General features: G+C 54.8%; 4 protein-coding genes across 4 annotated transcripts in view; 3 read left to right on the top strand and 1 right to left on the bottom strand.

Annotated features, from left to right (window-relative positions):
• Positions 1-729: 729 nt before the first annotated feature.
• Positions 730-4,039, top strand: MONBRDRAFT_33197 (uncharacterized protein; the record flags this gene model as incomplete). The annotated part of the gene is made up of 9 exons (XM_001747507.1): positions 730-884; positions 992-1,229; positions 1,495-1,837; positions 1,924-1,976; positions 2,063-2,156; positions 2,304-2,571; positions 2,734-2,853; positions 2,965-3,029; positions 3,201-4,039. The coding sequence occupies 9 exons, from the start codon at positions 730-732 to the stop codon at positions 4,037-4,039; spliced, it is 2,175 nt and encodes a 724-aa protein (XP_001747559.1).
• A 1,657-nt stretch (positions 4,040-5,696) lies between these two features.
• On the top strand, positions 5,697-8,601 carry MONBRDRAFT_27030 (uncharacterized protein; the record flags this gene model as incomplete). The annotated part of the gene is made up of 11 exons (XM_001747506.1): positions 5,697-5,876; positions 6,078-6,185; positions 6,288-6,374; positions 6,506-6,718; positions 6,797-6,911; positions 7,028-7,217; positions 7,315-7,381; positions 7,508-7,564; positions 7,658-7,790; positions 8,133-8,330; positions 8,432-8,601. The coding sequence occupies 11 exons, from the start codon at positions 5,697-5,699 to the stop codon at positions 8,599-8,601; spliced, it is 1,518 nt and encodes a 505-aa protein (XP_001747558.1).
• Positions 8,602-8,736: 135 nt separating this feature from the next.
• On the bottom strand, positions 8,737-11,759 carry MONBRDRAFT_37827 (uncharacterized protein). Its single transcript, XM_001747420.1, has 7 exons — positions 11,715-11,759; positions 11,532-11,586; positions 11,250-11,362; positions 10,908-11,071; positions 10,652-10,780; positions 9,434-10,519; positions 8,737-9,321 (listed from the first exon to the last, which is right to left on the bottom strand). Exons 1-7 carry the CDS (start codon positions 11,715-11,717, stop codon positions 9,039-9,041), a joined length of 1,833 nt encoding a protein of 610 aa, XP_001747472.1. The 5' UTR covers positions 11,718-11,759; the 3' UTR covers positions 8,737-9,038.
• A 1,256-nt stretch (positions 11,760-13,015) lies between these two features.
• Positions 13,016-13,963, top strand: part of MONBRDRAFT_33195 (uncharacterized protein) — a 2,937-nt gene continuing 1,989 nt past the window's right edge. Inside the window, exons 1-5 of the mRNA XM_001747505.1 lie at positions 13,016-13,115; positions 13,226-13,303; positions 13,448-13,502; positions 13,586-13,673; positions 13,758-13,818. Coding sequence (XP_001747557.1) covers positions 13,798-13,818 — 21 coding nt within the window. The 5' untranslated portion in view covers positions 13,016-13,115; positions 13,226-13,303; positions 13,448-13,502; positions 13,586-13,673; positions 13,758-13,797. The remainder of the gene's footprint in view (positions 13,116-13,225; positions 13,304-13,447; positions 13,503-13,585; positions 13,674-13,757; positions 13,819-13,963) is intronic.

The following is a 13,963-nucleotide window of genomic DNA, read 5'->3' as shown; positions in this document are numbered from 1 at the left end:
AAGCACGCGCTATCGCGCAGATTTTTGAGATCTTGAAGGAAGCGCTGATGCGACCACCAACCGTGCATGGCCCATATGAGACGCGTCGTAAACGGTGGGGCCACAGGAATACCAAAAGACCTGGTCCGAATGACGAGGCACAAAGGCATCCTACGCAAGACAAGTCGTTGGTCAAGCCTCGATTGGTGCTTGGGATCAACGCTGCCCCCAAGCAGCAAGCTGTTTTTGAATTTCAATTCCGTGTTCGTGTGTTGCGCGAAGAGCAGTGTCCAGACCTTGCGGCGAGTGCAGCTGTTGTAAATGTGCAGCTTTGTGGCCGAGTTTTCGGGCATGGTCCAATGCCAGCCCGAGGGCGTTGCGTGAGTCCTGTTTCTTTGAATCATTCACATGCGCAGAAGAGTCGTGAGCGGCACTGGCCCCATCGGACGATGCTACCTGGAGCACGTGAGGGCGAACAGGCGGATGCGACGCAACCTACTCGGCCATGCTTGATCGAGACGTGTTGCGCGTAACTGCCTTGAGCACAGCACAAGTCAATGGCTACTCCAACACAATGCTTTCCCTACACCTTCAACACCCAATCCAACGACTCGCGCCAAGCACAAGGCTGATGGAGCCGGCTATCTAAAAAATACCCCGCCCCAGCCCTGTCAAAGAGCCAAGACAAAAAAAAAAAATAGAAAAGAGGAGAGAAAGACACACACACACACACACACACACACTGAAGTTATGACTGTCAACGTGTGTGTGTGTGTGTGTGTGTGTGTGTGTGTGTGTGTGTGTGTGTGTGTGTGTGTGTGTGTGTGTGTGTTGTATCGATTGGCGAATGCAGTGACGATATCGAGCTCCGTCGGCGTACCCAGTCGATGGCAGCGCCCCCTGCGGTGCGGCGGCGCATGTCCATGGACGGTGGGGGAAGGATCGGTCGTGCTGGCCACTTGGTCATAATGTGTGTGTACGTGTGTGTGCGCGCACCAACACCCCCTCTTAGATCCTCAAGCCAATTGACTCTGTTTGCCAGCAAAAACGCCTCCACCACTGTGTATGTGTGTGTGTGTGTGTTATTTTGCTGTTCCAAAAGCCTCTCTCGCTCTCTCTCTCTCTCTCTCTCTCTCTCTCTCTCTCTCTCTCTCTCTCTCTCTCTCTCTCTCTCTCTCTCTCTCTCTCTCTCTCTCTCTCTCTCTCTCTCTCTCTGTGCGTTTGCTATTGCCTCTGCGTCTTTTGGCGGCGTGAGTGACCCCTGACTTCTTACCGCGGTGCTGCTCGGGGTGCTGGCCTTTTTTTTAAGGGCAGCTTTTGATCACTGGCCGAGCGGGGGATTTGCTTCTCCCACCTTCCTTTGACGAGCGGCCGTCCAATCAAAGTTGCCAAAGAGCCGACGTTCGTGCAACTCATACCCCCCGGACAATAACAATTGTTTACAGGCGGGCGTGGAGCCTGCTCGCCATGGTCGTGGTTGCACAAGGCTCCTCCCGCTGCTGCGGCATTACTTAGCCACGCTTTGCTCCCGCAAGCTCAGCTTTGCACCTGTTGCCTCCTCCCACTCCGTTCTTCCGCTCACAAGCGAGCCCTCACAGCAACATGGCCGCCCCCGTGACGGCACAAAGTGTCGGCGCTGAACAATTGTCCCAAAGTCCGCCAACACGCAGTCGCGCAGCATCCAACTCATCCACCGCCTCCCACGCCTCTTTGACCAAGGGGAACGATGCCCCGGTCTTTGACGAGGCTGGTCACAAGCTTTTGCATTTCTGTGACCAGGACTTTATCGACCTCTTCATTCGCAGTCGAGACCTTGAAGCTTGTATTGATGGCTGGGAATACACCCTCACTGTGGGCGGTGCGTTGGTGCTCTGTAGCATGTTTTACGACCTAGTCACTCATCCTTGGCTCACAAACATGACCCTCTTTGTCATGCTTCTTCAGAATGCGATGTCTACCGCCGCAAGCGCGCCGGACAATCCCTGTACGAGTACACTGTACGTTTGTGGTCAGCGCACAGGATGCGCGCACAGCAGCCTTTTAGAACTTGCCACGCATCGCCTTACGCGTTGTTTTGCATCAGGCGGTGGGAACTTTTACTGACATCAATCCCAAGCTGTTCCATGACGCCTACCTCGACATGCGCTTCATGGAAGAAATCTCCCAATTTACCTATGGTATCCCGCCTAGCATCATGCTTCTCTGCCCGAATTTGCTGGGCTTGTGTCTCCTACTTTGTAGCACTCATGCTTAGGCTAAGAGCCGAGTGCCAAGCCTTCACGTTGGTCGCCAGCTCATGTCTACAATCCTTCAACCCCACATAGACGTCGACTTTGTCTACGGAGAGCCTGGACCTGTCCAGTGCGTGACCAAGTTTCCTTTCCCACTCAGTGACCGCGACTATGTCGTGTACCGTGAATCTCGCTACGTGGCTCTACCCAATGGCAGCCGAGCCTACGTGGTCATGATGAGCGGCGAAGACTTTGCCGATGTACGTGTCAAGCGAGGCCGCGTGCGTGTCAAAGACACTTTGCAATGCATGGTCCTCGAAGAGCAGCCCGACGACCCTCTCAACCCGCGTATGTATGTGAGGTCAGTACCTCCCATCTTCTGTTTTGATGCGCGAGGCAACAAGCAACAAGCTCAGCCAAGCTTTCTTTGAACATCATCCCGCCTGTATTTCTGAGAGTGATGGGCAAATTTACACGGCCACCCCACCCCCGTTTCTGCATGGCTGGATGATTATGACGGTAGCGCGTGGGAAAACCCAGAAGGTTCTATTCCTGCCTGGTTTGTCAATTACGTTGGCAAATTCGCCATTCCCGCTTTCATGAAGGAACTGCGCAATGGCACTCGCCGATATGGCAAATACCGGTAAGAAAATGCCCGCCGACACCAAAGGAGCAGCCAGTCCAAACCTGTTGCCGCGAGCCGTATCTCACATGCTCGACGCGTTCTTTTCTGTGCGCTCGATGTTGAACCTAGAACGCAACGCAACTTACCGGCCGACGCCCCACTACCACCCCGCCTGCGCCTCGATCCCGCAGCTGGTACGTCATGCCGACCAGGCCATGGTCTCATCCCGTGCTCACCTACGGGACAGGGTCAATTGTGCAGTTTTCAACAACCTTTGGGCGCATACCAATTCAACACCCACCTCATCTCTTTTTATGCATAGTCCCATCCAACTCACCACCACTCTTCTTCTCCTTAACGCGCAGGCTACATGCGACCCATGCCACCCAAACCATCGCGCGACCGCACCAGCCGAACGAGCACCATCAACACAAGTCAGGAGCGGATCAAGTCCGAGCCAGACGCCCAAGAGCGCAGTCGCAAGCAGGCGCACGAGTATCCCGAGCATGCGACTGGCCGCTTGACCCCAACTCGGCCGCCCACACGACATCGGCGTAGTCAATCACTACCGTCACGCCACAGTCTGAGCCTGGACCTAGACTCCGAAGCCGGGGAGGGTAGCTCGACCGGCGACGTCACGGATGGACTGTACAACATTCGAACTTGGAATTATGGTGGACCAATCAATGAAATGTCGCTGCGATACTGGCTCGGTGGCTGGCGTGGCTTTGAGGTGGATGAGTTTGTTGATCAAGTACCGCAGTCCACGCTGCTGCCTACGACCGTGAGTCAGGACTGCATGGGTGCCGTCGATGACTTTTTGTCGCAGCACCGCTCCAATGTGCTGTACCGCAATTTTAAAACGGCCAGCTTGAGCAAAGCTCGCGCTTTGCGCCGCTCTGTGTCCGGTGATCACAGCGTCACCGCATCGCCCTTGCCAACGGAAGAGTCCTCGCTTCAGCTTGCTCCAGAGATTGAGATGGACGACGTTGAGGCGGATGAGGACGGCCTCATGCTAGGCGAGTTGAGAAGTATGCAACGCCGAACAATGGAGGCAGCCAGTCAACTAGTTGAGCGGTGGCACGAGCGCATGGACGGTCTGCCATCCCCACTCACACGATTTCGCGCATATCTCGCCGAGCTCTCGGGCGACGAGGCCCAAGCCATTGAACAAACCATTGACACGCGTGTCGTGTCCCTGTAGACTAAACTTTCCGCCCGTGTTTCTGCTTGAACTCACTCGGGTCTCTGACCATAGTCGTCGGCTGCTGGTGCTCATGTCAAGGACTTATATCTCCAGCAGCATCTTTGTTCGTTCTCTGTGACCTCCCGTCGGATTGGGTACTTGTGCCCTACTTTGTTGTGTAAACGTGCATTTCCGGTACGATTCTTTAATTGATGGTAGCTAAGTTTCGGATCTGGTCAGACTTCTCTCAAACAACAACGCCATGCCTTATTGCCCGACATGGCACAACTCAAACAAGTTTTTTTTTTTTAGAAAACCGTCACATGAGTTATTTGTGACGGTGGCGTGTGCTGCGCTTGCGCCCTGGTGCTGTGGTAGCCCACGATTGATCAAAGCGGACTCGAATGAGGGCCAAGCCGTTTCACAGACTGTTACTGCTAGCTTCAAGCGTCTGAATCTGTCTCAGGATCGTTGCTGATGAGAGGGTGGCCATCGCGTGCTTGCCGCTGGGTCTTGACTGACTCGTACAAACGCGCGCTTCGGGACTTATCTCGCCGGCGGCGCCCGCAGCAAGTGCCACATGAGCGGCGCCACAAGTCAGCTAGGCGTGATGACGACCCCTCATCCCGCCCATCGCTGCTATCGCTATCCACGTCGACACTACTCGCAGCGTCGTCTGACCAGGCCTCTTGATCCGTCTCGTATCCACCTTGGCCTCCCCCCAACGCGTGGGGCTCTGCAAGGAGACGTTCAAATTCACTGCTATCGTCAAGCTGCTCACTAAACGCGTCGTCTGCCGAGTGCTTCCTAGCATTTGCGCGGTCAGCAGTGTGTGCGCCACCACTATAACCTGCATTTCAAGATAAAAAAAACGGTGAGCCATGCACCATGACCAACGGTGAGTGCTGTCCCCGCATGCTACCCGGACCCATCACGCACCAAGGGCAAGTTCACGCGTCATGTGCCGGCCTGGCCGAGTAGCGCGCGGCATTCGGTCTACAACACGTCAAAGCGGGGCATCATAGAGGATTATGTCGCGCAGAGCGATCCGACGTGGTCATTGACCACGTAGCGCCAGGAAGGGGTGGAGTGCTTACGTCGCTGCAACTGAGCCTCCAAATCGATGGGAGCCAAGCGACGGACATCAGCTGGGGCTGTCGTTGAAACAGACGCAGTCGGGCTCAATGGACCATCGGACCTTGCACCGGCCCAAGCAGCATGTTGCAGTCGAGGTGGTGGCGCCAGGTTTAATTGTGCCAAAAACTGGGTCGACTCCAAGTCAATGGCAGGCGCGTCAGACACCGCAAATGGGTCCTGTCCAAACGGGTCTTGCCCAAACGGGTCTTGATGAAAATCTGACTGCTGAGGAACATTGGCCATCACGACGGGCTCCACCCAGTCTCGACCTCAAGTACCACATGAGCGACACCAGCCGCCACCACTCATCCCTGTCCCCCTCCGCAAAAAAAAAAAAAAAAAAAAAAAAAAAAAAGGGCACAGCTCAACTTTGGCGGGAAAGAATTGTCAACTTTTTTCTGACATCCGTTGAGATGTCGCGCTCAAGTTGTAAAGACCTCTGTATTTTACATCCGTTGACTTTGACTTGCAAGCGAGCTTGAAAACATCAACAACAACGATCGGTCTTGTTGGCTCAGAACTGGCAGCCATGCATGTGATGGGCAATCCCATCCGTGGCGGCTCGCTGCTCATCGTTGCTGCCAGTTTGCTCGTGTGTGCTACACTGGGCACCGCCAAGCAGCCAAACATCTTGTTCGTCATTGATGAGAGCACCGATGCCAAGGCTTACTTTGCCAAGAATCCAGAGAAGGCTCCAATGCCACTGCCTAACTTGCGCGTATGTATCCCAATGGCCTGAATAGAGCCTCGACCCATGCCGTGATGCCTGTCGTGGGGCAAGTATGGCTTACCGTGTGCCCTCCCTTAATTCCGATGCATGATGGCCTCTAGCGTTTGATGGAGCAAGGCACCACGTTCAACCAGCAATATGTTCAAGGTCAATGAATGAATCGATGCAATCGCCCGCCCGTCTCAACAGGTACCAGCCCATGTCATGAACTCATATCACTATCATGTGCGCCGTCAATCCGCGTTTTTCCTCCCGGATGCCAGCCCCTGTATGCTGTCCCAGCCGAACTTCGACTTGGTCGGGCCGTCACGTAGGTCTTGTCATTCCCGCCCTGTGCATGTCCTCGCTCGATGCTGCGCTGAGCGCCATCTTACTCACCTATCTCTGTTTACACATTAGATCCACCACATCCCCCATCAGCAAACCAATCCTTCCACTGGCTTGTTTGTGACGGGTGCTTGGAACAACTACGAAGGCTTGCCCGAGGTCCGACCGGCTCCTTTGGCTCACCTGGCCTGAAAATCCGCTGGCTGAGCAGGGTTATTGACATTTCTGCTGCTCTGACCTTGATGCGACCAACCTGTTTGCTACCCCTGTGCTGTAATTATGCTGCGTAGAATTACGACCTTAAATACAGCGACGTCTTACACAAGGGTGGCTACAATGTGGGCATCTTTGGCAAAACAGATTTCACAGCCGGTGGCCACACGGTCGACGCCCGCGTGACGGCTTGGACCAATAAAGTGAACTTTCCCTTTACCCTGCAGAACGGCAGTGCTGGTTGGTATGACGAGACAGGGCCGCTTGTGCGAACGGTCAATGTCTCCAAGGTGCGTTAGTACCCCTATTTGCTCACACAGCTCTTGCCATGAGGGCTGTGTCTTCATTTTTCTTTCTGCTCTGTGCAGGTTGTCCACGTCTCTGATTGGAACCACGCCAACCAGACCGCCAAATTCATTGCTGATGCTGCCACTCACGACGAGCCGTGGCTAGCATACGTTGGCTTTGATATTGTGCATCCAGGTTTGTCGTGCTCTCTCAATCCCGCAGACGTCTGAGCCCTACTCGACAAGCCTGTGTCCTTAGAAAGCGGGCCCCTCACGGGAGATGGTTTCCCCGGTCTGCCTCGCCCTGTCTAGATTATGTGAGCAGCCCCTACTGGCTTGATCAAGTTGATATGGACAAGGTGACCGTCCCCGAGTGGATTCCACTCGATCAACTGCATCCAGAGGACTTTCAAGCCACCATGAAGAAGAACATGGCCAACCTCACGCACGACCCTGCCTTTATCAAGAGTGTTCGCCAGCATTACTATGGGATGATTGCCGAGTGCGTCTCGGAACTTGTCTTGATCCAGTCGCACCGTTTTGCAACCTTGGGACATTGATGTTATGCTGCTTTGTGCTTGTTTATCGTGGCCTACCAGATATGATGCCATTCTGGGCGTCGTCCTGGATGCAGTGGAGGCATCGGGCGAAGCTGACAACACCTATGTACGAAACGAATCATGCACTCGCAGCACTCATGATCATGGTCACGTTGGCTGTGCTTGAATGTATACAGCACTCCAAAGCGCTGCCCTTACGTGCACCCTCGCCATTGGCTTGTGCGGCGCGCAGATCTTTGTGACGTCGGACCACGGTGACATGAACATGGAGCATCAACAGTATTACAAGGTAGGTGCAACAAAGGATGCGCCAACTCTTGGTGTTGGTGCATTGCGCGGCGTGCACACCTTGCTTACCCCTCTTTTCCTACCCAATATATAGATGACATACTACGATCCCTCGGCCCGCGTGCCCTTGATTGTCACGGGCCCAACGGTTCAAGCAAATGTGACATATGAGAACCTCACCTCCCACCTCGACTTCTTCCCTACTTTCCTGGAACTGGCGAATGTGCGTACACACCACGCTCGCAGGTAGCTGGGCCGCAATTCGCGACAAGTGCTCACGAACATGTTTGCAATTGCCTACGCCGTTTCTCGGCCTTGCAGATCACGGCACCGGCCGAAGTTCAACTGGAAGGCCGTTCGCTGGTGCCGATCCTTCGGACGGGTGTTGACGCAGGCCGCCCGAATGTAGCCTTGAGCCAATTTCACGGTGACGAGATTCACCTCAGCTGGTTTATGATTCGTACGTGCCCCCTTGCTCATTTGACAAGAGGGACCCAACAACGTGATTTTCCGGCATCTCCTGAACGAAAGGTTGCTTGTCAATTTTTCGTGCCCTTTGTGCACAATAGGCAAGGATGACTACAAGTATGTGACCTTTGGCAGTGGCAAGGAGGTGGCACCTCGCTTGTTCAACATGCGCGAGGACCCACTCGAGATGAATGATCTGGCGCCCTCCAATCCTTCCCTGGTGGCGGAGCTCGATGCCGAGCTTCGCAGCTACTGGGATTACCCCAGCATTGCATCCACAGCTGAGAGCTACAACAAAGGTATGCTACACTCGATCTGATGGAGCCTCGATGCCTGCTGTGCCCTCGTGGACTGAACCGTCTCGTGATCTGAATGACTGCTCGTCTTTCTTTGATGCCAGATTCGTTTGCGCTATTGCGCGCGTCCTTCAATGACGAGGACAAGTTCAAAGCATACCTAGCAACCCTTCGTTGGTCCACATCCTGGTCGTATGACCCTGAGGGCAGCTACGCCGCGATCGAGGCTTGGTTGAAGACTCCCAATTCCACTTTTGAGTGGGCTTTTCCATGAATATGAAGTGATGTTTTGTTGTTTTGGTGTGTCTAGCTTTACCTCTCCTCTAAACTCTTCTGAAGTATCTTCTGTATGCTCATCGCCTTTGTATTAGAGTTGATTGACCAAACATGTCGACTTGTAGCACCGTGTCATGTCAGGGTTACTGAATTTGTTTCTCGCATCCTCCTTCTATACCACCTTGTCTCCACGAAGCGAGGACGAACAGAAGAAAATAGGGTGCGACGAGGAAAAAAAAAAGGGCAAAAGGGAGTCGGACTCACAAAAAAAAAAGGAAGGAGTCGACGACAGAGAAACTTTGGAGTAAAGGAACAAAACGAGGAAAACGTGCACATGAACACCGTATCACACTAATACAGCGAGAGCTCCGGCTCACCCAGCGGACGACTACATGCGTCACATGCGCCGCTCGGGGCGATGGCACCGAGGCACACCTAATCCAGAAGGGAGCGGAACTTCTCGGCCATGCGAGCGCTGAGGTCGTCGTAGACCTTCATGATGTCCTCCTGTGACTTCTCCCACGAGTTTTGGAACTTCATGGAGCTAATCTCGTACATGATGTCACCCATCTGCTCCTTGATGACAGAGAGGGTGATCTTCTTGTCGCTGTTGCTGGTCGTCTCGACAGCGTTGCGGGCCTGGTTGTAGAAGGCAACCATGTTGCGCAGAATGGCCACAGTCTTCCAGAAGGGGCAGTAGCGATCATAGGGCGAGAAACTGCATTTGTGACAAGCAAAAGGCACGCAAAAAGAGAGATGAGAAGGCGGAAGATGACATAAAAGCGGCATGAGGAATGTGATTACGAGCACGCATTGGGTTTATGGCGTACCCGTTCTGCTGAAGGAAATCGTCCTTGATCAACTTGGCCACCTCAAGGGTGATTTTGTCTGTCTCGGCGAGCGAGCCCTTGCCGACGAGCTGGACAATTTCGGAGAGATCCTCCTCCATCTGCAGAATTTCCTTGGCCGTGGTACGCAGGGCGGGGAAGTCGGGGAAGTTCTTGTCATAAAAGTCGTCAAGGGCACGCATGTATTTGCTGTAGGAGATGAGCCAGTTGACTGAGGGAAAGTGCTTGCGCTGAGCCAGCTTCTTGTCGAGACCCCAGAAGACCTGCACGATACCAAGAGTGGCCGAGGTCACGGGATCCGAGAAATCACCACCCGGAGGGGACACGGCACCGACAATGGAGACGGAGCCGATACGCTCGGGAACGCCAAGGCACTGGACGCGGCCAGCGCGCTCGTAGAAAGAGGCCAGACGGGCACCGAGGTAGGCGGGGTAACCGCTATCGGCAGGCATCTCGGCCAGACGACCGGAAATCTCACGAAGAGCCTCGGCCCAACGCGAGGTAGAGTCGGCCATCATGGCCACGTTGTAGCCCTGGTCACGGAAATACTCGGACAGGGTAATACCAGTGTAAATGGAGGCCTCACGGGCAGCCACGGGCATGTTGGAAGTGTTGGCAACAAGGGCCGTGCGCTTCATAATGGTTTCCTTGCGGTCTCCAATCTCAATCTCAAGCTCGGGGAACTCAGCCAACACCTCAGACATCTCGTTACCACGCTCGCCGCAACCGACGTAAATGATAATGTCCGAGTTGGAGAACTTGGACAGAGACTGGGAGATGACAGTCTTGCCGCAACCAAAGGCACCGGGAATGGCAGTAGTACCACCCTGGACGCAAGGGAAGAGGGCGTCCAGGACACGCTGGCCAGTGAGGAGGGGATGGTTGGCAGCCAGCTTCTCGGTCACGGGGCGCATCTGACGGACGGGCCACACTTGCAACATGCGGTGCTCCATTTCCTTGCCCATGAACTCGGTCTTGAGGACCGTATCTTCAATGGTGTACTCACCCTCGGGCGCGATCCAGGTGACAGTACCGCGGCTGCGGGGGTGCGTCAGGATACGATGATCCCTACAGGCAGGAGGTCCAGCATGAGGTTAAACGTGAGCATACACACACACACACCACACACACCACAGGGTGTGTGACTGATGGGCCGTGTTTTGAACAACATCAAGGTGAGGGGTGCGGTTATAAACATACGTGATGAGGGAGTTTTCGTAGACGTGGCCGTAGATGTGACCACCCGAGATGGCATCGCCAACCTTCACGTCCTTGCTGGGGGTGAACTTCCACTTCTTTGTGCGATCGAGCGAGTTGACGGTCACACCACTGTGCATTGTGATGCCACGGACGCGAGAAGGCGGGCAAAAAGTGATGAGTGAAGTGGCTGAGCTTGAAGCTGGCCTTGGGCCGTAAACGTGCGGAATGGGAGGGGGGACCAGGAACAGCAGCGTACCGAGGAATGTAAATGCTCTCGGTCTGGGTGGCAATCTCATCCAGGGGGCGCTGGATACCATCGAAGATGGAGTTGAGGATGCCAGGGCCAAGCTCGACGGAAAGGGGCTTGCCGGTGCGCATGACGGGGTCACCAACGGTAACACCGGAGGTTTCCTCGTACACCTGATAAGTACAAGGGGACGGGGCGGTAGCCAAGGTGCGATGCGCATCATGAGGAAACAAGAACGGGGCAGATGCAGCAGCAGCGTCATGATGTGGACCTAAAAAAATGTTGGCGCTTGCCGCACAAAAATGACCATACAAAATGGCAATGCTTCCAGCGACAAGATGGAGCACCAACCTGAATGGTGGCCTGGTCGCCTTCCAGACGGATAATTTCACCGACGAGGAGCGAGCGACCGACACGGACAAGCTCGTACATGGCCGCACCGCTCATGCGCTCGGCAATAACGACTGGAGGAAAAGGGATGCGAAAAGGCACAAGAGAACATCAGCTAATGTCTGTCTTGACGGACTGGCATCGTGCCAAGTGCACTCCCGAATGCATGCCAGCTGCCAGCCAAGACAGGGCTCGGCAATAACTTGAGGCAAAGAGCAAAGCAGATGTGTTGGCGCGACTTACCAGGACCGGAGACGCTGAAGACGAGGCCATACTTGTTGGCGTCACTGTAGTCAGCCTGCAGAGCCAGCCCGAGATCCAAGAGCAGCAAGTGAGTACATAAGCCCACGAGCCATCCGCAGCTCTTCGGGGAAAAAAAAAGGAGAGCGCGTGCGCGCATAAGAAAACAAGATATGAAGGCCGCACCATGGTGTTGGTTGTGTGCAAGCTGCCAACAAAGGAAGAGCCACCACCTAGAGCAATCAGTTCGAGGGCGGCGAGCGGCAGAGAAAATGAGCTGAAGGCATGTGTTTTCCTGGAGCGCCAGAGGCCTGGGGCGTGGTGGTTATGGAATATCAACGGCGCGGCCAATCACGCAGCCCACACACACGCGATGTGCACTTCAGTGAGTTCACGGTGGCGGCGCACAGTGACACGATTGGGCACAGCAGACAAGCTGAGGAAAAGGGCAGCCTTTCCTCAACAGGCCATCCTGCTTTGCCCAACCAATGCACTCATGGGAGCTGCCATTTCCATCGACCGCCAAGCCATGGCAGAGAGCCATGAATGCTTCCTCCATCCTCCTCCAGGGCTTACCAGTGCGGGATAAAATAGCCTTGGAGCACTTTTGGAGAGAGAGAGCAGAGGGAGAGACAGAGCGTTCTTCTTGAGAGAGTGATCGGCTGGCGATTCACTCTGTAGAGACAGGAGGTGGGTTGAAACGGCACGCTGAGGAGAACCAGAGGGAAATCAGAGAAGTGCTGTAAGAGTGTGAACAAAGAAGAGAGACGAGGAGAATCAGCACGAGCACGTTGCGGTAAAAGAGTCACCTTTCATGTGGAGCAGAAAGCAATGACCTTTGGTAGCTTTGCCAGCAAGCCCTTAAGGGCACCTGCTGATGCTGGGATGGTGTGTGCGCTGATGGTGTGTGTGTGTGCTTCTTCCTCCAACACCACGACATGAGACGAGTGGTGGTGGTGGTGGTGATGCTGGGCTCGGCGACTGGTGCCTTTTAAGTGCCTCCCACACCAACACCAAGCAGTTCTGGTACAGAGGGATACGTCCGACAGGAATGAGTAGACGCCTATTTATACAGCCAAAACAATTCACATTTCCACCAGCCACAGTCGACCCACTCACGGCCCCCGGTCTGCTACCAGATGTACATCCTCTTCAAGGACAAGAGGAAGAAACAGATGTTGTGTTTTACCGTTGCATCGGTCGGGTGTCGTCTCCGTCTCCGCCACCGCGAAGATGGCCGACGAGGCAAAAAACCAGGTCAGCGAAAAGAGTCGGCGCGCGACTGGCCCACCGCTGGACTGTGACGAGCTGGGTTGAATGGAAACTGCTGCTCTGGGTTGGCGTTCTCCTTGTTTCCTACCCTGCATTGGTGGGTGGTGGGTTGAGGAAAGGACCAGCCCCACGAGTGGGGCAGTGTTTGTGCGCCAGCTCGGATCACAGCTTGGAGCAGCTCATGACGAGGGCCTGCTGCCTCATGTTTGCTTGCCATGCAGGTCAATGAGGAGGTTGCGGCCGCGGCCACCAAGGACGATACCGTTCCCACGGGTCTGACTGAGGCTGATGACGAGGCCACCACCGGCGGTGAAAGTGCGTTGGCGACCCACATGGCTCATATTAGCCTGGCTTTTCAATCCCGGTCTGTGCTCTTGACGCCGTGCTGTGGTAACCTTGCCTGTCCTTGTGCTACATGAATTCAGTCGTAACCGCAGGAGCGGCTGCCGCTGACAAGAAGAAGCGCAAGAAAAAGAAGAAGAAGAAAACCACTGCAGCTGGAGGTTTGTGTGTAGCCCCCTTGAAGTGAAGCTCGCCGAGCTGGCCGCGCGCAGTCCGAGGTGTGCTCACCACTCCACCCTCGCCCATGGATACCCCGCCCGTGTTTATCGCATCTATGATCTGGCCTGCTGCTCTGGTGGGAACAGCCACAGGCAGTGAGGCCGATACTGAGGAAACGGGCACGGAAGATTCTGCAGCCCAGTCAGTTCCGAATTGCCGCCTCAGTGTCTCACCCAGTCATGACTCTCCCTCACAACGATAACTCTGCCAACCTCCGGTCTTAGATCAATGCTGTCAAGCGCACAGCAACAGCAGCTAGCCATGCAGCTTTTGCAGCAACGCATTTCCCAGCTTTCAGTCCGCGAGCAACCGGTGCGTGGTACCCTCGCGCGACACCAACCAGCAGCGCCACCCCGGCCCTTAACCTTCCCTGCCTTCCCCCCTGCTCTGCGTTAGAAATATCGCTATTGGCGCACGCAGCCCGTGCCTCAATTCGATGACCCTGCTGATGCTCCGGTTTGTCGGCGTCTTCATGCCCGAGTTGTTTAGCTTGCTCTGCCATGGCCAGTCCCAGAAAGGGTTCTGTTCTATGACCTCCCTTTGATCTTGCTGATCTTATTGACAACACCCGCCTTTGCATGGCGCTTTGATCTGCCAGGAAG

This window comes from Monosiga brevicollis, genomic scaffold, assembly GCF_000002865.3.
Source record: "Monosiga brevicollis MX1 MONBRscaffold_17 genomic scaffold, whole genome shotgun sequence".
In the NCBI taxonomy this organism is placed as follows: Eukaryota; class Choanoflagellata; order Craspedida; family Salpingoecidae; genus Monosiga; species Monosiga brevicollis.
This window is presented reverse-complemented; position numbering and strand designations above follow the sequence as displayed.

What these genes read in the sequence shown, in the direction of transcription:
- MONBRDRAFT_37827 (XM_001747420.1), bottom strand. An exon ending in GAGAGCATTTACATTCCTCG is followed by an intron (nt 10,781 to 10,907) that starts GTACGCTGCTGT and finishes CACAATGCACAG; the next exon opens with TGGTGTGACCGTCAACTCGC. An exon ending in TACGAAAACTCCCTCATCAC is followed by an intron (nt 10,520 to 10,651) that starts GTATGTTTATAA and finishes TCCTGCCTGTAG; the next exon opens with GGATCATCGTATCCTGACGC.